Genomic DNA, 15,673 nt, shown 5'->3' with positions numbered 1-15,673 from the left:
GGTGGTTGGATGGACGGGGACTGGCACAGCTGGCTACTCGGGATTTATTATTCAGACCAACATGGTATCAGTCACAGTATGATAGGCACATGAGTGTCCTCAATTACAGCCCACGCTTCCATGATGGGTCATGGATAGGCAACTCAAATGATTGGCTCTAGGGTGCCCGTTGTGCTCGTCTGCTTCTTCTTTCCTTTTGACCCGTGCATCTGTTCATGGCAAGATGGCATTAGTACATCGCGAGCCTGATATCCTCACCATCTAGTACTCTCATAACAGATCATTCACTTATTGATTGCATACACCCTGTCATCAAGACAGTCTGTGGACCTTATGGGGTATAGTGCGCATATCAAGATCCGGTCACAGAATTTGCAAGCAAAACCTGGAACTAGGCCAACTTTTCGACTGGCCGAGGGGCTTTTATTCACTTGGTTTCTGTCACTTGCGCTGAGGGTTGCTTTATTTGGCCCACAGAAGCTGATCACTGGATTCTCTTTTCTGATTTCTCTCCCCAATGCCTCGCCTACATTTTCACCATCCGCCAACCCATTCAAGACCTACAGACTCAAGCAGAAAAGCACACATCTCATTCACTTCATTTGAAAGAAATTTCCATTATTTTGATCACTACTGTGGCCTTTGCATCACATATGATACATGACCTGATCTTTCCTCTCTTTGATTTTTCCAGCTCTCTTCACATTTTCTTGGCACAGCCTGCTTTCCTTACCCAGCATTTCCCACTTCGCCTGACAATAATTTGTCTCGAAGCCGAATAGGCGACAATAAACAGGCAAACCATCGTACCGATATTGCTTGAATAATTCCGTATTCAATGGAAAAGTGATAAGTCATGGCGCGCCAACGGTCAGTACTTTTGCGTCTCTCCCTGTGCACCCTCAGTCTAAGATAACTACTAGGATATGTCGAGCTTTCGCCAGGACAGGAAGCTGCAAATTTCGAAACTGCAAATTTCGAAACTGCAAATTTTTGCACACCCCTGCTCCGAACGACCAGCCTGATAGAGCGAATGATGGGAATGCGAAGCCAAAGACCCACAATCCTCGCGTGACCTCGAATTCAGAGAGAGAATTTCGTCGATGGAGAGATTGCATCCCCGTTGGATTCATGCATGATAAGCCCCTGGGCTCTAAGGCGTCATTTTTTTCCCAAGAGGCACGTCGCCTCATTGAAATTGAAGCTGGTGTCTTGCAGAATGTGATACAATGCCTCGCAAAAGAAGAGGGCCTCCGTTGTCTTCGCGAACTTCTAGAAAAGGACTTCGAGCAAATGCCTGCGGCAGGGAAGAAGAAGCTCCTCGAAGACCAAATCCTTCCCTTCCTAGAGACAGTCGCTCACCCCAAGGTTCTTTCCTCGTTAGTCTTAGAGCAGACAGTGGGAACCATCTACAACTTTCTTTACGGGATTGACGGAAGAAGAGCCGCTCATTTCCTAAACTACACGTGTGATGCCTTAAGTGCCAGTGATCATGACGAAGCCACTGCATCGCGGCTGGAAGCCTCGCTTTTGGTTTTCTCGCGGATTGTTGACCTCAATTCGAGGGCGCTGGTTCAAGAGCCTCTCAAGCATCTCGCAAAGCGGTTTGACGATCTTTTCATCACACTGAACAATGGACATCTGACGAACTTTCTCCACGTGGCGCGTGTCTATCTCGAGCGTCTTCTCCGTCGACTGGAAATCGGGAAAGGACTGCTCACTGCTTCGACCAAGCTGCCGAATCAACTCAGAAAAAGCTCCGAGCTTTCCTTCGTCATCCCACGCGAACCACCTGGCGGGCGACACAATAATGACCACCAAGACTTCTCCAAAATTCGCATCATGCCAAGCTTCCAGGAAATAACAAGCAGTCGCACTGAGTATCTTCCAGTCCTTGACCCAGCACAGTGGCATGTTGGGGGGATCGACGGATTGCTGGATAGGAACTTTCGCCTGTTAAGAGAAGATGCGGTGGGACAACTGCGTGATGCTGTTCACCATGAGATCCGTGGCTCACGAGCTGAAGCTCCCCGTAAAAACCAGGCAAGAACCCTTGTCTATCACGCCGCGTCTTTCGGCGCACTCCGCCTGGAAAAGCCGTCGGGTTTTCAGTTTGAAGTCTCATTCCCACAACCACGGAGCGTGGCTGTGATGTCCTTGAAGGAGCGAGAGGACTAGTAGATTCTTTCTAAACGTTTTCTGCCTGGCGCTCTTGTGTGTCTGGTCCTTCCTGGAAGGTTTCTGGTCTTCTGCACCGTGGCAGAGACGCAACAATCCAAACAAACGGGGACCAAGGACAAGCAGATACCCAAAAGCAAACAACAGGAGCTATCATCTCTTTGGATAAACGCGCAGAGTGCCTCGACCGTGCTAGCACTCGTGGATAACAAGCCTTCGGAAATGCAGGCCATTCTGAACAATATCCAGCGGGACCGCCCTCGGTTTTCGATCTTGGAATTCCCCGGCGTGCTATTGCCCGCGTTCGAATCGACGCTCAGGGCGCTTCAAACTATGAAAGGAAGAAATATTTTTCCCTTCGCGGACCTACTTCTTCCGACAGGCAAAGATGGGCTTGGTCAAAAAGACGTCACTCCTCCGATTTACTCCCTGAAGCCTGGCTTTGCTTTCAACCTGCGCTGTTTGATGAATGACAACACCGACTTTTATGTGGGCTGTTCTGGAGCTGTCAATATTGAACGACTAGAGGAAAACTTTTCGCTCGACAAAACTCAGGCAGTCGCTCTTGTTAACAGCCTCCAGCGTAGGGTAGGTCTCATTCAAGGCCCCCCAGGGACCGGCAAAAGCTATACAGGAGTTGCCCTTATCCGGGTTCTGCTGGCCAACAAACGACATGGTAAGACAGATCTTGGGCCTATAGTCTGCGTCACCTATACCAACCACGCGCTGGACCAACTACTGGAGGTTCTTCTTGATAGAAGTGTGACTTCAAAGATCATTCGTATTGGGTCACAGTCCAAATCGGACCGACTTCGGTCAGTCAACATTAACCATATTGCCAGTGGCGAGGAGAAAACGAAGTTGGAGAAGGAGACTCAGTGGAGTCTTCTTAAGCAGCTTGAGGAGTGCAAAAAAGACTTTGCTGCACTTGAAATGAACAAACATATCACGTCAGCTCGTATCGTTACACATCTACGCAACCAACATGGACATTATTACAACCAGTTGTTTGGGAGAGACGACGATGGGTTTCAAATGGCGAATACCAATGATCCCGGGGCGCTGCTTGATCGCTGGGCTCGTTCAGACTTCAAGCGCGACGACAACATTTTTGCAAACGGCGAAAGACGCGACAAAATATTTGAACTGCCCAAGAAAGAACGGCAAGAACTGCTCCGACGATGGAAAGAAGAGATCCTGGACGACATGATGCAGCGAGCCATTCAAATCACCTCGTCACATACAAAGGCCAAGTCAGATTTTGACAATACTCGCGACGAAGTACGACTTCGGGCCTTCTCGTGTGGAGATAAAGGGTTCGCGGAATGTTCAAGTTGCCACAATGAGCCAAGCTGTGAAGGGATACGACCCCAAGCGGTGGAAGGCAATTATAACTCTCCGGGGTCGCCTGAATCAGTATTACAACCAGGTTAAGCCGCAAGAGCAGCCGTTCCAGCGAGTGCGTGACATGGTGGAAAACGCCAAACGCCGCAGAGGCTTGACGACCGAATTTGTAATTGATGACGGTGTGCTCCTAAGCAAGGGAGTCATTTTAGCCACGGCTCTGAGCATTCGTCTGGATATCGCATTGTTCTCCGACTTTTTCTCGATCAAGGAGAATTCGCGCTCTAGCTGCGGCCCCATCACGACTGAAGTGGACCTCGGAAGACTTCGACGTGAGTTCAAAGATTTGATTGACAGCGCAGTCGTTTCAAATCGACCACTGCAACAAGTCGAGGGCTATGTTTTTCTCGCGCAACTCCGTGCCTTCGAACGCTCCAATTCCACCACTCCAGATATCGCGGAATGCCATCATCAGGAAGGGAAAAACGCAATCCTTAAGGCCAGGGAGGTATTAGCCGAACACCCCGGGCAAACCCGTGGAATGATGGATGAAATTGACGGCGCCGAGAAAATGCTTCGAGGCTCGACCTGCTATGCCGCAGTGACTAACGAGGAGCGAATGGTGATTATTAAGGCCATGGATACAGAGTTCCGAGGCACCGGGCATTGGTATTATTGTCGCAATGGACATCCGTTCACCATCGGAGAGTGTGGCGGCGCCATGGAGACAGCATCTTGTCCGGAATGCGGTGCAGCCGTGGGCGGACACAACCACAGGACAGTTGAAGGGGTGACTCCGGCGAGTGACTTGGAGACGACTCTGCGCGGTTCTTTTCGGGCTATGGGACTGTGACGGTCGAACCTTTCGCCGGTTGTCAATGATGTATGATGTGACTTTAGCTAGATCTGAACTTGTGTTCGATGCTCTATTGCGTTTATTTTGAATGTTTCTTTTTATTTGGACCAGGAATTAAATGGTATCATTGCGTTGTGCTCTCTAGTCCGAACAGACGACATTTATTCAACCGAAAGAAAGGGACCAAACATAAAGCAAAAAGAGAGTAGATAAGAAAAGGATATTTATTTAACATGCAGATGACGAATGAAACAAAGTTGGATGAAGACGTTTATTAGAAGCGTGATAGGCCCTTCTTTTAGCTTAATCATTATTCCCATAGTAAGAGCAATCGGTTGATCGACAGGGTCAAGAGAAACCTACTCGAGCGCCACCGTCTATATCAGTCTAGAAACCCGGAGCAGCATCCATAAATTGAGCCTTGCATTTGTCAACAGCCAGACGCCTCCAGATTAGATGAATCTCTTGGTGTCTCGGATATTTTAACTACTTTTATTTGACTTCCAGCCCAAAAGAAGAGCTGGCATACTAATCAGGTACTTGATGCCTGTTTTCCAGATAGGAAAATGACGTGGCTACTCAGGGAAATGAAAGAAATTGCTTGTATTGAGATGCTTGCATTTCTCTGGGGTCGAGCGGGATTGATTGAGGTTCCAACAGAAAGCAAGCGAGCCAAATGAATGCCTCATAGAACTCATGCAAACAGAGCTGGCCGACGAGGCGCTCACATTACATTCCAGAATCAGACAACACTGGGTAGGTTCATCCTTGTCAGGTGGCAGAACGTTGGTCAACTGAAGGGATGTAAGGGCATTTTCCCGAGGACTGATCACAGATGGACTGTGCGATTGTCGGTTGCTTGTACATGTTCTTGGTGCCTCGAGCAAACCGAATAGGGATTGCCATCGATTGAAAGGCACAGAGAGGGAGATAAGTTCCTTCCAATTGCTCCGCACGAAACGCAACGGCTTCCACTTTGCCGAAAAAGGAAACTTTTATGAGAGCCACGACCTGACCTATCAAATGGCATTTGGGACCGCACCACATGTCTGGATATGGCAAAACCGTGGCCAACAATGCGAGGAGTTGACAGCTGCATTCTCTTGGTCTCAACGATATAAGAACATGCGGTATCATCCCACTACAGTCAATCATCAACTAGGCTCCGGTCGCTTTCATTATTCGGCGACAAACTATAGCAACTAATATGTTTGACGTCATTGTTATTGACGCCGGTCTCAGCGGTTTACAGGCCGCGTATACGGCGCAACAGTCCGGGCTGTCGGTGGCGGTCGTCGAGGCCCGCAATCGCGTCGGCGGCAAAGTATGGAGTGTCCCTCTGGCATCTGGTCGGGGAGTGGCCGATCTGGGAGCGGCCTGGGTGAATGACAAGAAGCAGCGTCGGATTTGGTCTTACGCCAAACAGTTCGGTCTAGCAGCGCAAGCGCAGTCTCTGACGGGTCGTGCTGTGATGCAGCTGAACGAAAATGACCGACTCGAATATCCTTTTGGCATCACCCCTGATGTGAGTGGCCATGGAGACAAACCTGGGTAGTATCTTTAGCTCACAGAGATGATAGTTCTCCCCCGAAGAGAAAAGAAACCTCGAGTATATCCGGGACTACGTCCAGGCAGAAACGTTGAAGTCGGGTCTGCCACGAGGCGATGACGACAAGCTCACTCTGGATCAGTACGTCCGGAACCTGGGGGCGCTGCCCAAAACCATTCAGATGGTCAACTTGTGGTCTAAGGCGATGCACGGGGTCGAGTCGACGCAGCAGTCGGCCGCGTTCTTCATCGACTACTGTCGACGAAACACGGGCCTTTTGGCTGTCCGTGCTGACGACGAAACGGGCGGCAATTATCTCCGCTTCCATGAGGGTTTGTGCAGCGTAGCCAATTCTCCATTGTATCTTCCGACGAGGGCTCACTTTACACGCAGGAGCACAGTCCATTGCACATGGTCTAGCGCGCTTAATTGGCACCAGCCAGATCCACCTTGACTCGCCGGTAATCAGTATCGAGGATCACAAAACACATATCAGTGTGACTGCCGCAAGGGGCAGAGTGTTTGTGGGGAGGAAATGCATCCTCTCCATTCCGAGCACCATGTATCGGGAGCTGAATATCTCGCCGGCCCTACCATCTGCAGTGCAAACCGTCAGCCAAGCCACATGCTTGGGAAATTATAACAAGGTGATCGTGTGCTATGACAAGCCATGGTGGAAGGAGTTGGGATATAATGGATTTTTCATGAGCTATAATGGAGGGCCGCTCACGCTCGGACGCGATACCAGCGTGACCGAGAAACGCTTGTTTGCGCTGACCTGCTTTGTGCAAGGCGATCAAGGCCTGGAGTGGACCAAGCTACCTCCCCATGAGCGACGGGCCGCCGTCCTGCACCAGCTTGCAAAAATCTTTGATACGGATCGAGAATCGGAATTGTACCGGCCGATCGAGATTTTCGAGCAAATCTGGAAATTTGAAGAGTTTAGTCGGGGCGCCTTGGTGCCAATCACAGCCTTAGGGCATCTCACAGAGTATGCGGCAGTTTACGGCAGGCCCGCAGGAAACCTGCACTTCGTGGGCACAGAGTATGCCCGTGAGTGGAAGGGCTACATGGAAGGCGCCTTATGCTCGGGCGAGGAGGGGGGATGGGAGGTTGTCGAGTCTTTGAAGCAAGCAATCAGACCGAGTCTCTAGGGGTTTTGTTCTCGGTGTAGGTATGTTGGTATGTGATTGACCAAATTTGATGAAAGTATGAATATTGGAAAGTTCTGGATCAAACTCCATCACCCGTGGGGTTAGGTAGTAGTAGCCGTTGGGTGGATTTGGAGTGATGGGCGAAGATAAACGGTCACAGGTCGCGTATATGTAGTCCCCGGAAGCAAGATTCTGTAAAAATGGGGCTGTGAGCCGGTTTGACTATTCACTTGTACGACTTGAACACCTACAGGGCAATGGAAAGACCACTGAAAGGTCATTTCAAGGGATCGATTCATTGACACTATGAAAAATGTCTTATTGCCTGTGCGATCTATACTCTATTGCGATGCTAATGAGTGGATCAGCTTCCGGAGACGTGGGAAAAAAAATTGATAGCCTGACAGCCACCTTCGAATCGTCAATTCCTTATGAAAAGGGCCCTACATTGCTGGTTCTGGTAAGTAAAATGAGCATGCTATGCTCAAGCCCCCAGAATGCAGACTCCAGCTAACAGAGCCTACATAACAAATACTCGAGACTCTGGGAGCAAGGAGGGCCATGAATCGCTGTTTTCTGAAGCCCATATTCGTTCCAGCAAGGTGAGAGCTTTCAGGATATTGGAAAAACCGTTCAAAAGGTACTGTTTCTCGAGGAATTGCTTGAAGAAGAGTTGGTGCTCGGGCAGGCAGCTTTCCGAAGCCGCAATAAATGATGGCCAGATAAGGGTATGCTGGCCCGGAGCCGTATCTGGAAGTGACTGCAGTGTATCTATGAAGCGTCCGATGCGGTCCACATGCCGTATATTCCGGCGTCCCAGCATGGCCCGCTGTAGGTATATGTCATAGGCTTGCTGTCGGAGGCCGACAATGAGATCGAATGTTGACGAGTGATCTGGATGCAGACCTGAATTGAAGTACAAGCAATCAAAGCTTTTCTGGGCCGAGGACAGGATTGTCTGTACCCCGGCTTCCTGGCTGAGTAATGGTGCTGCGTAGACTCGCATTCTTGTGAGGGTTAGTGGAGAGCATTTTAGACACGAGAAATTAGACGACCACTCACTTGCGGATCTGGCGCATCAGAAACCTTGTCAATTCTCCATCTCCAAGCCCGCTTTCCCCGCCGACAGCCTCAAGCGCAGACTGCAACATGTAGAACAGGATCGGAAAGTCGGAGGATCCGTTGACCATGACACCCACCAACAAGACTATGATCGCAAGGAACACGGACTGTCTTGTTTCCAGGTCACATTCTTTTAGGGTACTCCTGCTTCGTAGTCCTGAGATGACCTTGGCATAAAATTTATCGGGTCGGTGATCGCGGTGGCGGCCACCCTTTTCACAAATATGAAAGGCGGACACGGCGGACACGGCATCCATGACCATCCCGTCGGCGCAGGCAAAGGGGAGAATAAAACATCGCCATCCATTGTAGCTGTCATCCATTGGCACCATTTGAGGCGCGATATAGTTCGAGACTTAGGCGGTTATTATCGGCCGTTGCTTTAAGCACACGCGGATTGTGAGAGCTTACAGTACGTGAGAAGGAATTCACTCCGTGGCTCCACCAAGTCCAGACCGACCACAAGAGGGAACACATCGTCGATGTGGATAGCAGCAGGGATGTCCGTAGAGCGTTGTCTTGTTAGCTCGACATTTGTGCCGAGAGGCGTGGGAAAGGTGTGAAGATCCGTCGGCGCGTTGGATGACGCCGCGAGAGATACTTTCGGACTGCCCAGGGACTGCGCTGGTACCTTGCTATATCTTCATTTGTGAGCCTGGATCCAGGAGTCTTACGACAGAACACCCTCGTACCGTCCATCAGCTAGGTCATCTCGAGGTCTAATCCTCCCTCGCGCGCTGACTTCTTCACGAAATCGGTAGCGAATGCCAAATCCACTGCATATAATCCCTTTGGATATACACTTGGTACACTGCGGTTCGCTGCGATCGCAGTTGATCCGTCGCTGCGAGCATTCGTAGCAACCTATTCGCAGGGGTCAGAAGCCCGACCTTAAGACATGCCACCCGTGCAGGGCATACGCACCTTTCACTTTCGGGACGTGAGGACGTTTTTGACGGGGCATGTTGTGGGGAAGACGAAGCGTGGCCAACTTGGAGGTTGAGGACGCGGCGAATGTTGAGCCGATATCAGATCGGCGGGGAGAATGCAAGTCCGGGGAAGCTCCCGATCATGCGGGTCGGCTGCCGGAGCCGGTTATCGCATATCCATGGATACTAGTAAGTGGTCTGGAGAAGTCTTGGGGATCCTCGGGGATTTATGTTCTTGAAATCGATCTGTTTCAGCCGAGGACGCCGGCAGATATGAAGGCAATTCTCTCGGCCTGCCAATTCTCGCGAAATGGCATCGGCTAAGGATCCGATGGCCACATGACTAATCGCAGGGCCATCGCATCGCCAGAAGATTCCACATCTCTCCGTGAGTGATTGCGTAATATCGAAAGGTCTCGATCACACATACAAATGGCATTTCTATTTTGGGGAATTACCCTGATTCGATTGAATTCTCCACGGTAGCATCGATCTACACATCGATCCACCATCACCCGATCAAAGCTGCATGCTTGAAGTACGCCCGAACCCCAACTGTCGCACCACAAATCTAGAGATTGGTGCTGGACACTCCATATCTGTCCTCTGCACTGAGCAAATATCCCTGTCTCTCCCACTCGCGCAGAGCCCTAACATATAATTGCGCCTGCTCCTTCGCAGCCGGTACAGGGTCCGTTTTGCCTCGTCGGCGACGAGACTCGACCGTCTCAATGAGGGAGGCATCATCCATGCCACTGCTCTCTTTTGGCTTAGTTGTAAATGTCCTGTACTCGGCATTGGTCCACCCGGTCCCTGTTTTGATGCGATTCCGGTCAGCCAAATCTTTCAGGCGCCCGTCGCATCAAGTCACGGACCCTCGTGTGTATAACTGTCCTCCCAGTCCTCAGTCAAGAAATGCAAGAAAGCACCGTGAGTGACCACCGCAATTTCCTTCTCTGGTCTTTTGCTCAACCAGCACCGGATATCTCGAGCCCGATCCTCAATGATCTCCGTGACAGGTTTATAACGTCCACTCTATTGATGTATCAAAAACGTAGATCTGACTGATTGGCAGCATGCAGCATACTTGCCAGGGATGCTCACCTTGCTGGTCCAGCCCTCGTGAACAAAGCTCCAGTCAATAGGGACCTTCAAGTCTCGGACTCTAGCCTTAAGTTCTTCCACTTCAGTCCCAACATCGCAGGGGAAATCGCTGATCTCCTGCAGATCCGGTAAGAGCACCAACTGCCGTGCAGGGATCCGATCAAATGTCGGTTGAAACCCCTCGACGGCAGTGAAAATGGCGCGAGATAGAGGCGAGGCAACGACCAGCTCGACGTTGTCATGGCTGGGAAATTCTCGCCGCAGTCGCAGGCACTGGTCCCGGCCATTCTCTGTTAGGAGCGGGTCGATTAAGGCCCAGTAGGCATGACCGAGGTTATGTAAGCCCTGGATGCAGTTATAAAGGGACGCCGGGAGGTAGACCGGAGGAGTCCAGTCCAGGGGCATAACGGGATGGGGGTGGGCGAACCTCGGCGTGTCGAACTAGATGGATGATCGGGGGCATGTCGTTTGGTCTTGATTTGATACTTCGGTTGATCAGTGCGATTATAGGCAGCACGATGGTTCTGTAGATATATTCTAGTCTACCTGTAGGTGGTGATACTTGGTTCGATAGTATGCAGGTCGGAGCAGGAGAGATGGTTTTACGGTGAAAAAGAACACATATTGAGATTGGAGCATTTGGCAGCCCACGAGTCCACTCTGATGACCCCTTGCCCTGACCCGACCAGTCGATCGCGGTGGAAGAGTCCAGTCAGACTCCGCGGCACTACTGGGGTGGCCTGAGGTTGCTGGCCCTCGCGGTAAACAGCAGATAGTGGGTCCTCTCCGGCCGGCAGCGAATCATCTCTCGGATAACCGCAGGGGCCCCACTTGCGAAGCTTAATCCCCCGGCTTGGCTTCCTCTTCGGGCGCTTGGCGGCGAGCCTTCAGATGCCCTCTCCAGTTTGCACTCGCACACAACCTACACGCAACCTACACGCCATGATGCGATATTCGTCCGTTCTTGTAAATATCTCTGACTCTAGCCCTCCTCCAGCTCAGCCGATCCTCCACGGATTTCACCCCATGCGCGATCTTGCATATGCTCCGTCCCCAACCGGCCTGGTCTCCGAAATTCGAACACCATGGGAATACTCGACGTGCAGTTGACAGCTCCGGATACTCACTTGATCCTGGTGGAGGGCCATGGAGAATGTTACGCTCCCCCGATAGTAGGGTCGGTGGCCATCACAGTACCAACTCCAAGCGCCCAGTCCCCGGATGACTACACGGTCAACATCGGGCTCACTCGAGCCGTGGGACTCAAGAAACAGCAGCCCGCCTCATTTCCCGACAAGAATGATATCCTGCTTCAGAGGCTCCTACGAAGACGCTCGTTTCGAAAGCAACCCCATCATCCATGTGAGCCCGCGGTATGTGCCAATGTAAAGACCCTTATGCAGTGTAATCTCTGGCACGCGCCGGAAAAGATCGAGCACAATCAAGACTACGGTACCACGACCTTGAAATTCACCTTTGCGATCCCGCTTCCCATCAGCCTCCCAGCAACGACAGAGACTATGCTGGGGAACATCTCCTACGCGATCAAAGCTACGGTTAGCTCGGCCTCTAGAAAGTTGATAGATACGATACGGCCGATTCGAATCCAACGGCGCCTCGTCCCACAACAGGCCGAAACTTTATGCCAGCTGCGAGGCTTTTCCGGCGAAAATTTCACGACCGAGCTGCGAATCACGCCACAAGAGTCTTTGGACCCCAGCCTCAAGGGCGCCTACTCTGTGGAGCTAGCCGCCTATCGAACCGTTACGCAGGGGGTGAGAAAAACGGAGGTTAAACATGTGGTAATAAAAGAGCTCAAGTGGAGAGTTGAAGAGACGATCAAGGGGCCATATCTCTCGAGTCAAGAGGACAACGGGGATGCTGGGATTCACCGTCAGAGTCAACACGCGCGTCAACTGTGCGAAGGAAGGCGGACGGGGAATTGGAAGGCAATGAATTGTTTATCAGGGGCGACAGAGAAGGGAGATCGGATCGTGATTCCATTCGAAGTCATCATACCCCGGAGTGCAGACGCGACAGATGAGTTGGAAAACTGCGAAGAAGCTGCCGGACTCACGGTCAAGCACCAACTGAGACTGGACATGGTCACCGGTGAGGACACTTTTGACCAGGCCACAGGGAGGCTGGTGGATCGCCGACCTCGAACGAAATCTTTTGTTGCGTTCTTTGCACTTCCGATTCTTGAGTTTGCTTCCAGGAACGACGTCGCATGCGCCACTTTCCCTGCCAGTAATCTGCCGAAATATGAAGAATCAGCCGAGCCTCCCAATTATGACGTTGTGAGGTGACGATTTGTCTTGTGCATGTATATAGTAGTTTCTCTGATGCATATATTGATAGAACCAGAGCGTTTTCTTCTGACAACATATTGTCTCACCCTCAGGATTCTTTTAGGAAAGGCGATAGCAGAAATGGTAAGGTGAAGGAGGGAGGGAGGAGAAACTGGCTGCTGCCTTGTCAGGGGCAGTGAATGCAGGATGATAAGTCTCCGCTGCATCGCACCACCTATGAGAGAGCTAGAGGACAGCCATGTCTCAATTGCTATCCAATCATACAAAGTATTCCAATTGCAGATGCTGGAAGTTGTCGCTTCTTCACGATGAGTGAATGCTGGTATGCTTTTTGAGCTTCCTATAAAGATTCGGCTTCCCTACACCCTTTCCACAACCCCTCAGAATGCGGAGACGCATAGCTTACCTGACTCCGTTATCTAGCCCTTTTATGTTCTCTAGTGGCAAGCAAGAAGAAGCAACGCTGCTGGTAGACTCGGTATCTCCAAAGATCCCATCTCACATACAGACTACAGGTATGTGAAACAATCCTTTGCGTACCAGATGACTGAAAAGTATCGATCCCCGCATCAGACAGCACTCCGTCTTCTGCAGGACAAGTCTCTCTAGCAGAAATGGAGAAGAAGCAACCCTCGATGCTATCAGGTGTCCAGAGTCTGGACAACGAAAGACGTGTTCGGATTCTGGGAATCATCGATAAGCTACGTGAGCTTGGAGTCAGCGAGAATGTCTCCCTTCCCAGGTAAGAGCCATTTTGTCAGTCCAAATCCTTCTCTGACGGCCGTGCAGCTCGTTGTTGTCGGAGATCAGTCAAGTGGAAAATCCTCGCTCCTTGAAGGATTGACCGGCCTGTCCTTCCCCATCGACAGCGATCTCTGCACGCGCTTCGCCACGCAGATAGTTCTCCGACGAGTGCCAGCCAACGACGCAGAAGTGAAAGTCACCATTATACCTGGTCCGACAGCACAAGCAGATGACGAGCTAAAGGCAAGACTGCAGAGCTTTGAGCGAACCCTCGCGGTGGATTCATTTGGGCCGGCGGAGTTCAAAGAGATCTTTGACGAAGTTCGAGCAGATCCCACCCCCACTTCATAGTCGATAACTGATGAGCTTAGGCGGCGGAAAATATGGGACTCCCTGGTGCCAACACGAAAGAGCTAGAGAACCTAGAGAAACGATTCTCAGACGACATCTTGAAGATCGAACTATCCGGGCCGAACCAGCAGCATCTCAGCATTGTCGATGTCCCTGGACTTTTTCACAGTCAGTGCCAGCATCTTTAGTTGCTGTATGTCAGCGATGTCTGCTAAATATTTTAGATCCGACAAAGTACCAAACCAAAGAGGATCGTGATATTATTCGTGGCTTGATACAGACATACATCACCGATAAACGGACCATCATACTATGAGATGACCAGGGCCCGATGTGTAAGACAGACGAACTGACTTGAGACTCAGCGCCGTGCTGGATGCCAAAAATAATCTTGCGAACCAGGAAGTGTATGTTGGGGTGTCTTTACAAGACCTTTGCTGGTGCTAACTGAATAGGTTCTCGATGGCACGCGCGGCAGACCCCCTCGGTGCTCGAACTGTTGGAATCATCACCAAATTTGACACAGTGCAACAAGGCGACGAGGAAGGAGTAAGTTCTTTTGTGCTGACTGCTGGCAATTGATATTAATAAAAAATGATAGGTCCTTCGAATTGCCCGAAACGAGATCGAGAAGCTGCGTCATGGCTGGTTCGCGGTGAAGAACCGGTCTACAAAGGATATCCGGGAAGGGGTTACGATTGAGCAACGCCACACGAACGAGAAAACGTTCTTTGCCTCCAATGCACCATGGAACGAGCTTCATAAGGACCGGGTGGGCATTGACAAGGTCAGAGGCTTCCTGGGGAATCTGCTGTATGATCATATTCGCGGAGAGTTCCCTTCCATGGTCAAGGAGATCGAAGACCTGGCCCGGCAGACCAAAACCGAAATTGAGTTGTTAGGGCCGGCCCGACAGTCCCCAACGGATCAGAGAAGGTTCCTGATGCACATTGCGTCGAAATACCAAGCTGAAGTGACGAAGGCGTCGACCGGGAATTATACCCAAGGCCTGCCCCCTAGAAGCGTGCTCAAGCTTCGACTGCGTGTTCGCCAGCTCAACGAAGAATTTGCCGACGAGATGAATCGCAATGGACATGCGAAGGCGTTCCAGACTGTTAACAATAAGGTCGATGAGGAGTATTTTCGGTCTTCTGATGATGACGAGAGCATTTATGACTGGATCCGTGCGTTATACCGAGACTCGCGCGGCGTGGAGCTCCCTGGGACGGTCAACCCAGCCGTCCTCGAAAGTATGTTCCGTGAGCAGTCTGCTCCATGGGGAAGGATTGCCTCCACTTACTTGGAGAAAGCCATCCGAGCTGTCAAGGAATTCAACGACCAGATTTTCGATAGTCTCATTAGCGAGGACGAGCTGAGAAGACGACTGAGATCGCGTCTCAACGGACGCCAAAGTTTGGCTCTTGAACATGCTCGTAAACATCTCGGGGAGATTCTAACCGATGAAAGGGAGGGGATCTTGCAAACTGTGAATCATTACTTGGCAGAAACTCTGTCCTCCATTCGAGAGGAGCGAGTGAAAACCAAGCTCGAATCCTTGGATATTCAGAATAGCTGGAATATCAACATCAGCCATGCGGTGACTCAGCTTCACCTTAGCAACGAGGACCAGGCCGTTTATGATATCCACGACATTCTAAAGGCCTACTACAAGGTGGCGTTGAAGCGATTTTGCGACAACATCATTGTCCAAGTCACGGAGCGCCACCTGCTAGGTCCTCAGGGGCCGGTGAAGATTTTGTCGCCCGAATTTATCGGCGAGCTTTCGGACGGTGAACTGGCAGATATCGCGAGTGAGAGTTTCGCGACATCCAGTCTCAGAATCGAGCTACAGACTCGTGCTGACAGACTGCGGAAGGCTTTGGAATTGGCAAACCAGACTGGTGTTTGAATTTCTTGTTGGGGCTCTGATATAGCCTGTTTGGTTTACACAGTAGTTTTTATCTCTCCCAAAATATCAGGTAGGTTGGTAGATTGGTTTTTCCCTTGGCTGTCAAATTGATCGTGTAGAA

General features: G+C 50.8%; 6 protein-coding genes across 6 annotated transcripts; 4 read left to right on the top strand and 2 right to left on the bottom strand.

Moving 5' to 3' along the window:
* Window positions 1-1,131: 1,131 nt before the first annotated feature.
* P170DRAFT_479223 (uncharacterized protein) lies at window positions 1,132-4,375 on the top strand (the record flags this gene model as incomplete). The annotated part of the gene is made up of 3 exons (XM_024853652.1): window positions 1,132-2,111; window positions 2,238-3,459; window positions 3,539-4,375. 3 exons carry the CDS (start codon window positions 1,132-1,134, stop codon window positions 4,373-4,375), a joined length of 3,039 nt encoding a protein of 1,012 aa, XP_024701615.1.
* A 1,210-nt stretch (window positions 4,376-5,585) lies between these two features.
* Window positions 5,586-7,060, top strand: P170DRAFT_390904 (flavin monoamine oxidase family protein; the record flags this gene model as incomplete). The annotated part of the gene is made up of 3 exons (XM_024845922.1): window positions 5,586-5,903; window positions 5,959-6,259; window positions 6,321-7,060. Coding segments are annotated over 3 exons (1,359 nt in total), but the record flags the coding sequence as incomplete, so codon positions are not given.
* Window positions 7,061-7,601: 541 nt separating this feature from the next.
* Window positions 7,602-8,535, bottom strand: P170DRAFT_449784 (uncharacterized protein; the record flags this gene model as incomplete). The annotated part of the gene is made up of 2 exons (XM_024851069.1): window positions 7,602-8,088; window positions 8,144-8,535. The coding sequence occupies 2 exons, from the start codon at window positions 8,533-8,535 to the stop codon at window positions 7,602-7,604; spliced, it is 879 nt and encodes a 292-aa protein (XP_024701613.1).
* A 1,040-nt stretch (window positions 8,536-9,575) lies between these two features.
* Window positions 9,576-10,917, bottom strand: P170DRAFT_458375 (phosphoglycerate mutase-like protein). The gene is made up of 4 exons (XM_024851794.1): window positions 10,664-10,917; window positions 10,237-10,581; window positions 10,008-10,167; window positions 9,576-9,945 (listed from the first exon to the last, which is right to left on the bottom strand). The coding sequence occupies exons 1-4, from the start codon at window positions 10,697-10,699 to the stop codon at window positions 9,704-9,706; spliced, it is 783 nt and encodes a 260-aa protein (XP_024701612.1). The 5' UTR covers window positions 10,700-10,917; the 3' UTR covers window positions 9,576-9,703.
* Window positions 10,918-11,168: 251 nt separating this feature from the next.
* On the top strand, window positions 11,169-12,603 carry P170DRAFT_512833 (uncharacterized protein). The gene has a single exon (XM_024855029.1). The coding sequence runs from the start codon at window positions 11,322-11,324 to the stop codon at window positions 12,543-12,545; it is 1,224 nt and encodes a 407-aa protein (XP_024701611.1). The 5' UTR covers window positions 11,169-11,321; the 3' UTR covers window positions 12,546-12,603.
* A 580-nt stretch (window positions 12,604-13,183) lies between these two features.
* P170DRAFT_415271 (dynamin family protein) lies at window positions 13,184-15,552 on the top strand (the record flags this gene model as incomplete). Its single annotated transcript, XM_024847057.1, is given in 5 exon segments — window positions 13,184-13,290; window positions 13,310-13,613; window positions 13,664-13,811; window positions 14,122-14,192; window positions 14,245-15,552. 5 exon segments carry the CDS (start codon window positions 13,184-13,186, stop codon window positions 15,550-15,552), a joined length of 1,938 nt encoding a protein of 645 aa, XP_024701610.1.
* Window positions 15,553-15,673: the final 121 nt, after the last annotated feature.

This window comes from Aspergillus steynii, assembly GCF_002849105.1.
Source record: "Aspergillus steynii IBT 23096 chromosome Unknown P170scaffold_7, whole genome shotgun sequence".
NCBI lineage: Eukaryota > Fungi > Ascomycota > Eurotiomycetes > Eurotiales > Aspergillaceae > Aspergillus > Aspergillus steynii.
Note: the sequence above shows the minus strand (reverse complement) of the source record. Positions and strands in the feature narration are given on the sequence as shown.

Excerpts from the sequence above, each read along its gene's own strand:
- P170DRAFT_458375 (XM_024851794.1), bottom strand. The coding sequence starts at position 10,699 with ATGCCCCCGATCATCCATCTAGTTCGACACGCCGAG. Across the intron at positions 10,582-10,663 it reads ATCTAGTTCGACACGCCGAG|GGCTTACATAACCTCGGTCA; the intron begins GTTCGCCCACCC and ends AACTGCATCCAG. Across the intron at positions 10,168-10,236 it reads ACGAGGGCTGGACCAGCAAG|AGTGGACGTTATAAACCTGT; the intron begins GTGAGCATCCCT and ends ATACATCAATAG.
- P170DRAFT_512833 (XM_024855029.1), top strand. The coding sequence starts at position 11,322 with ATGGGAATACTCGACGTGCAGTTGACAGCTCCGGATACTCACTTGATC.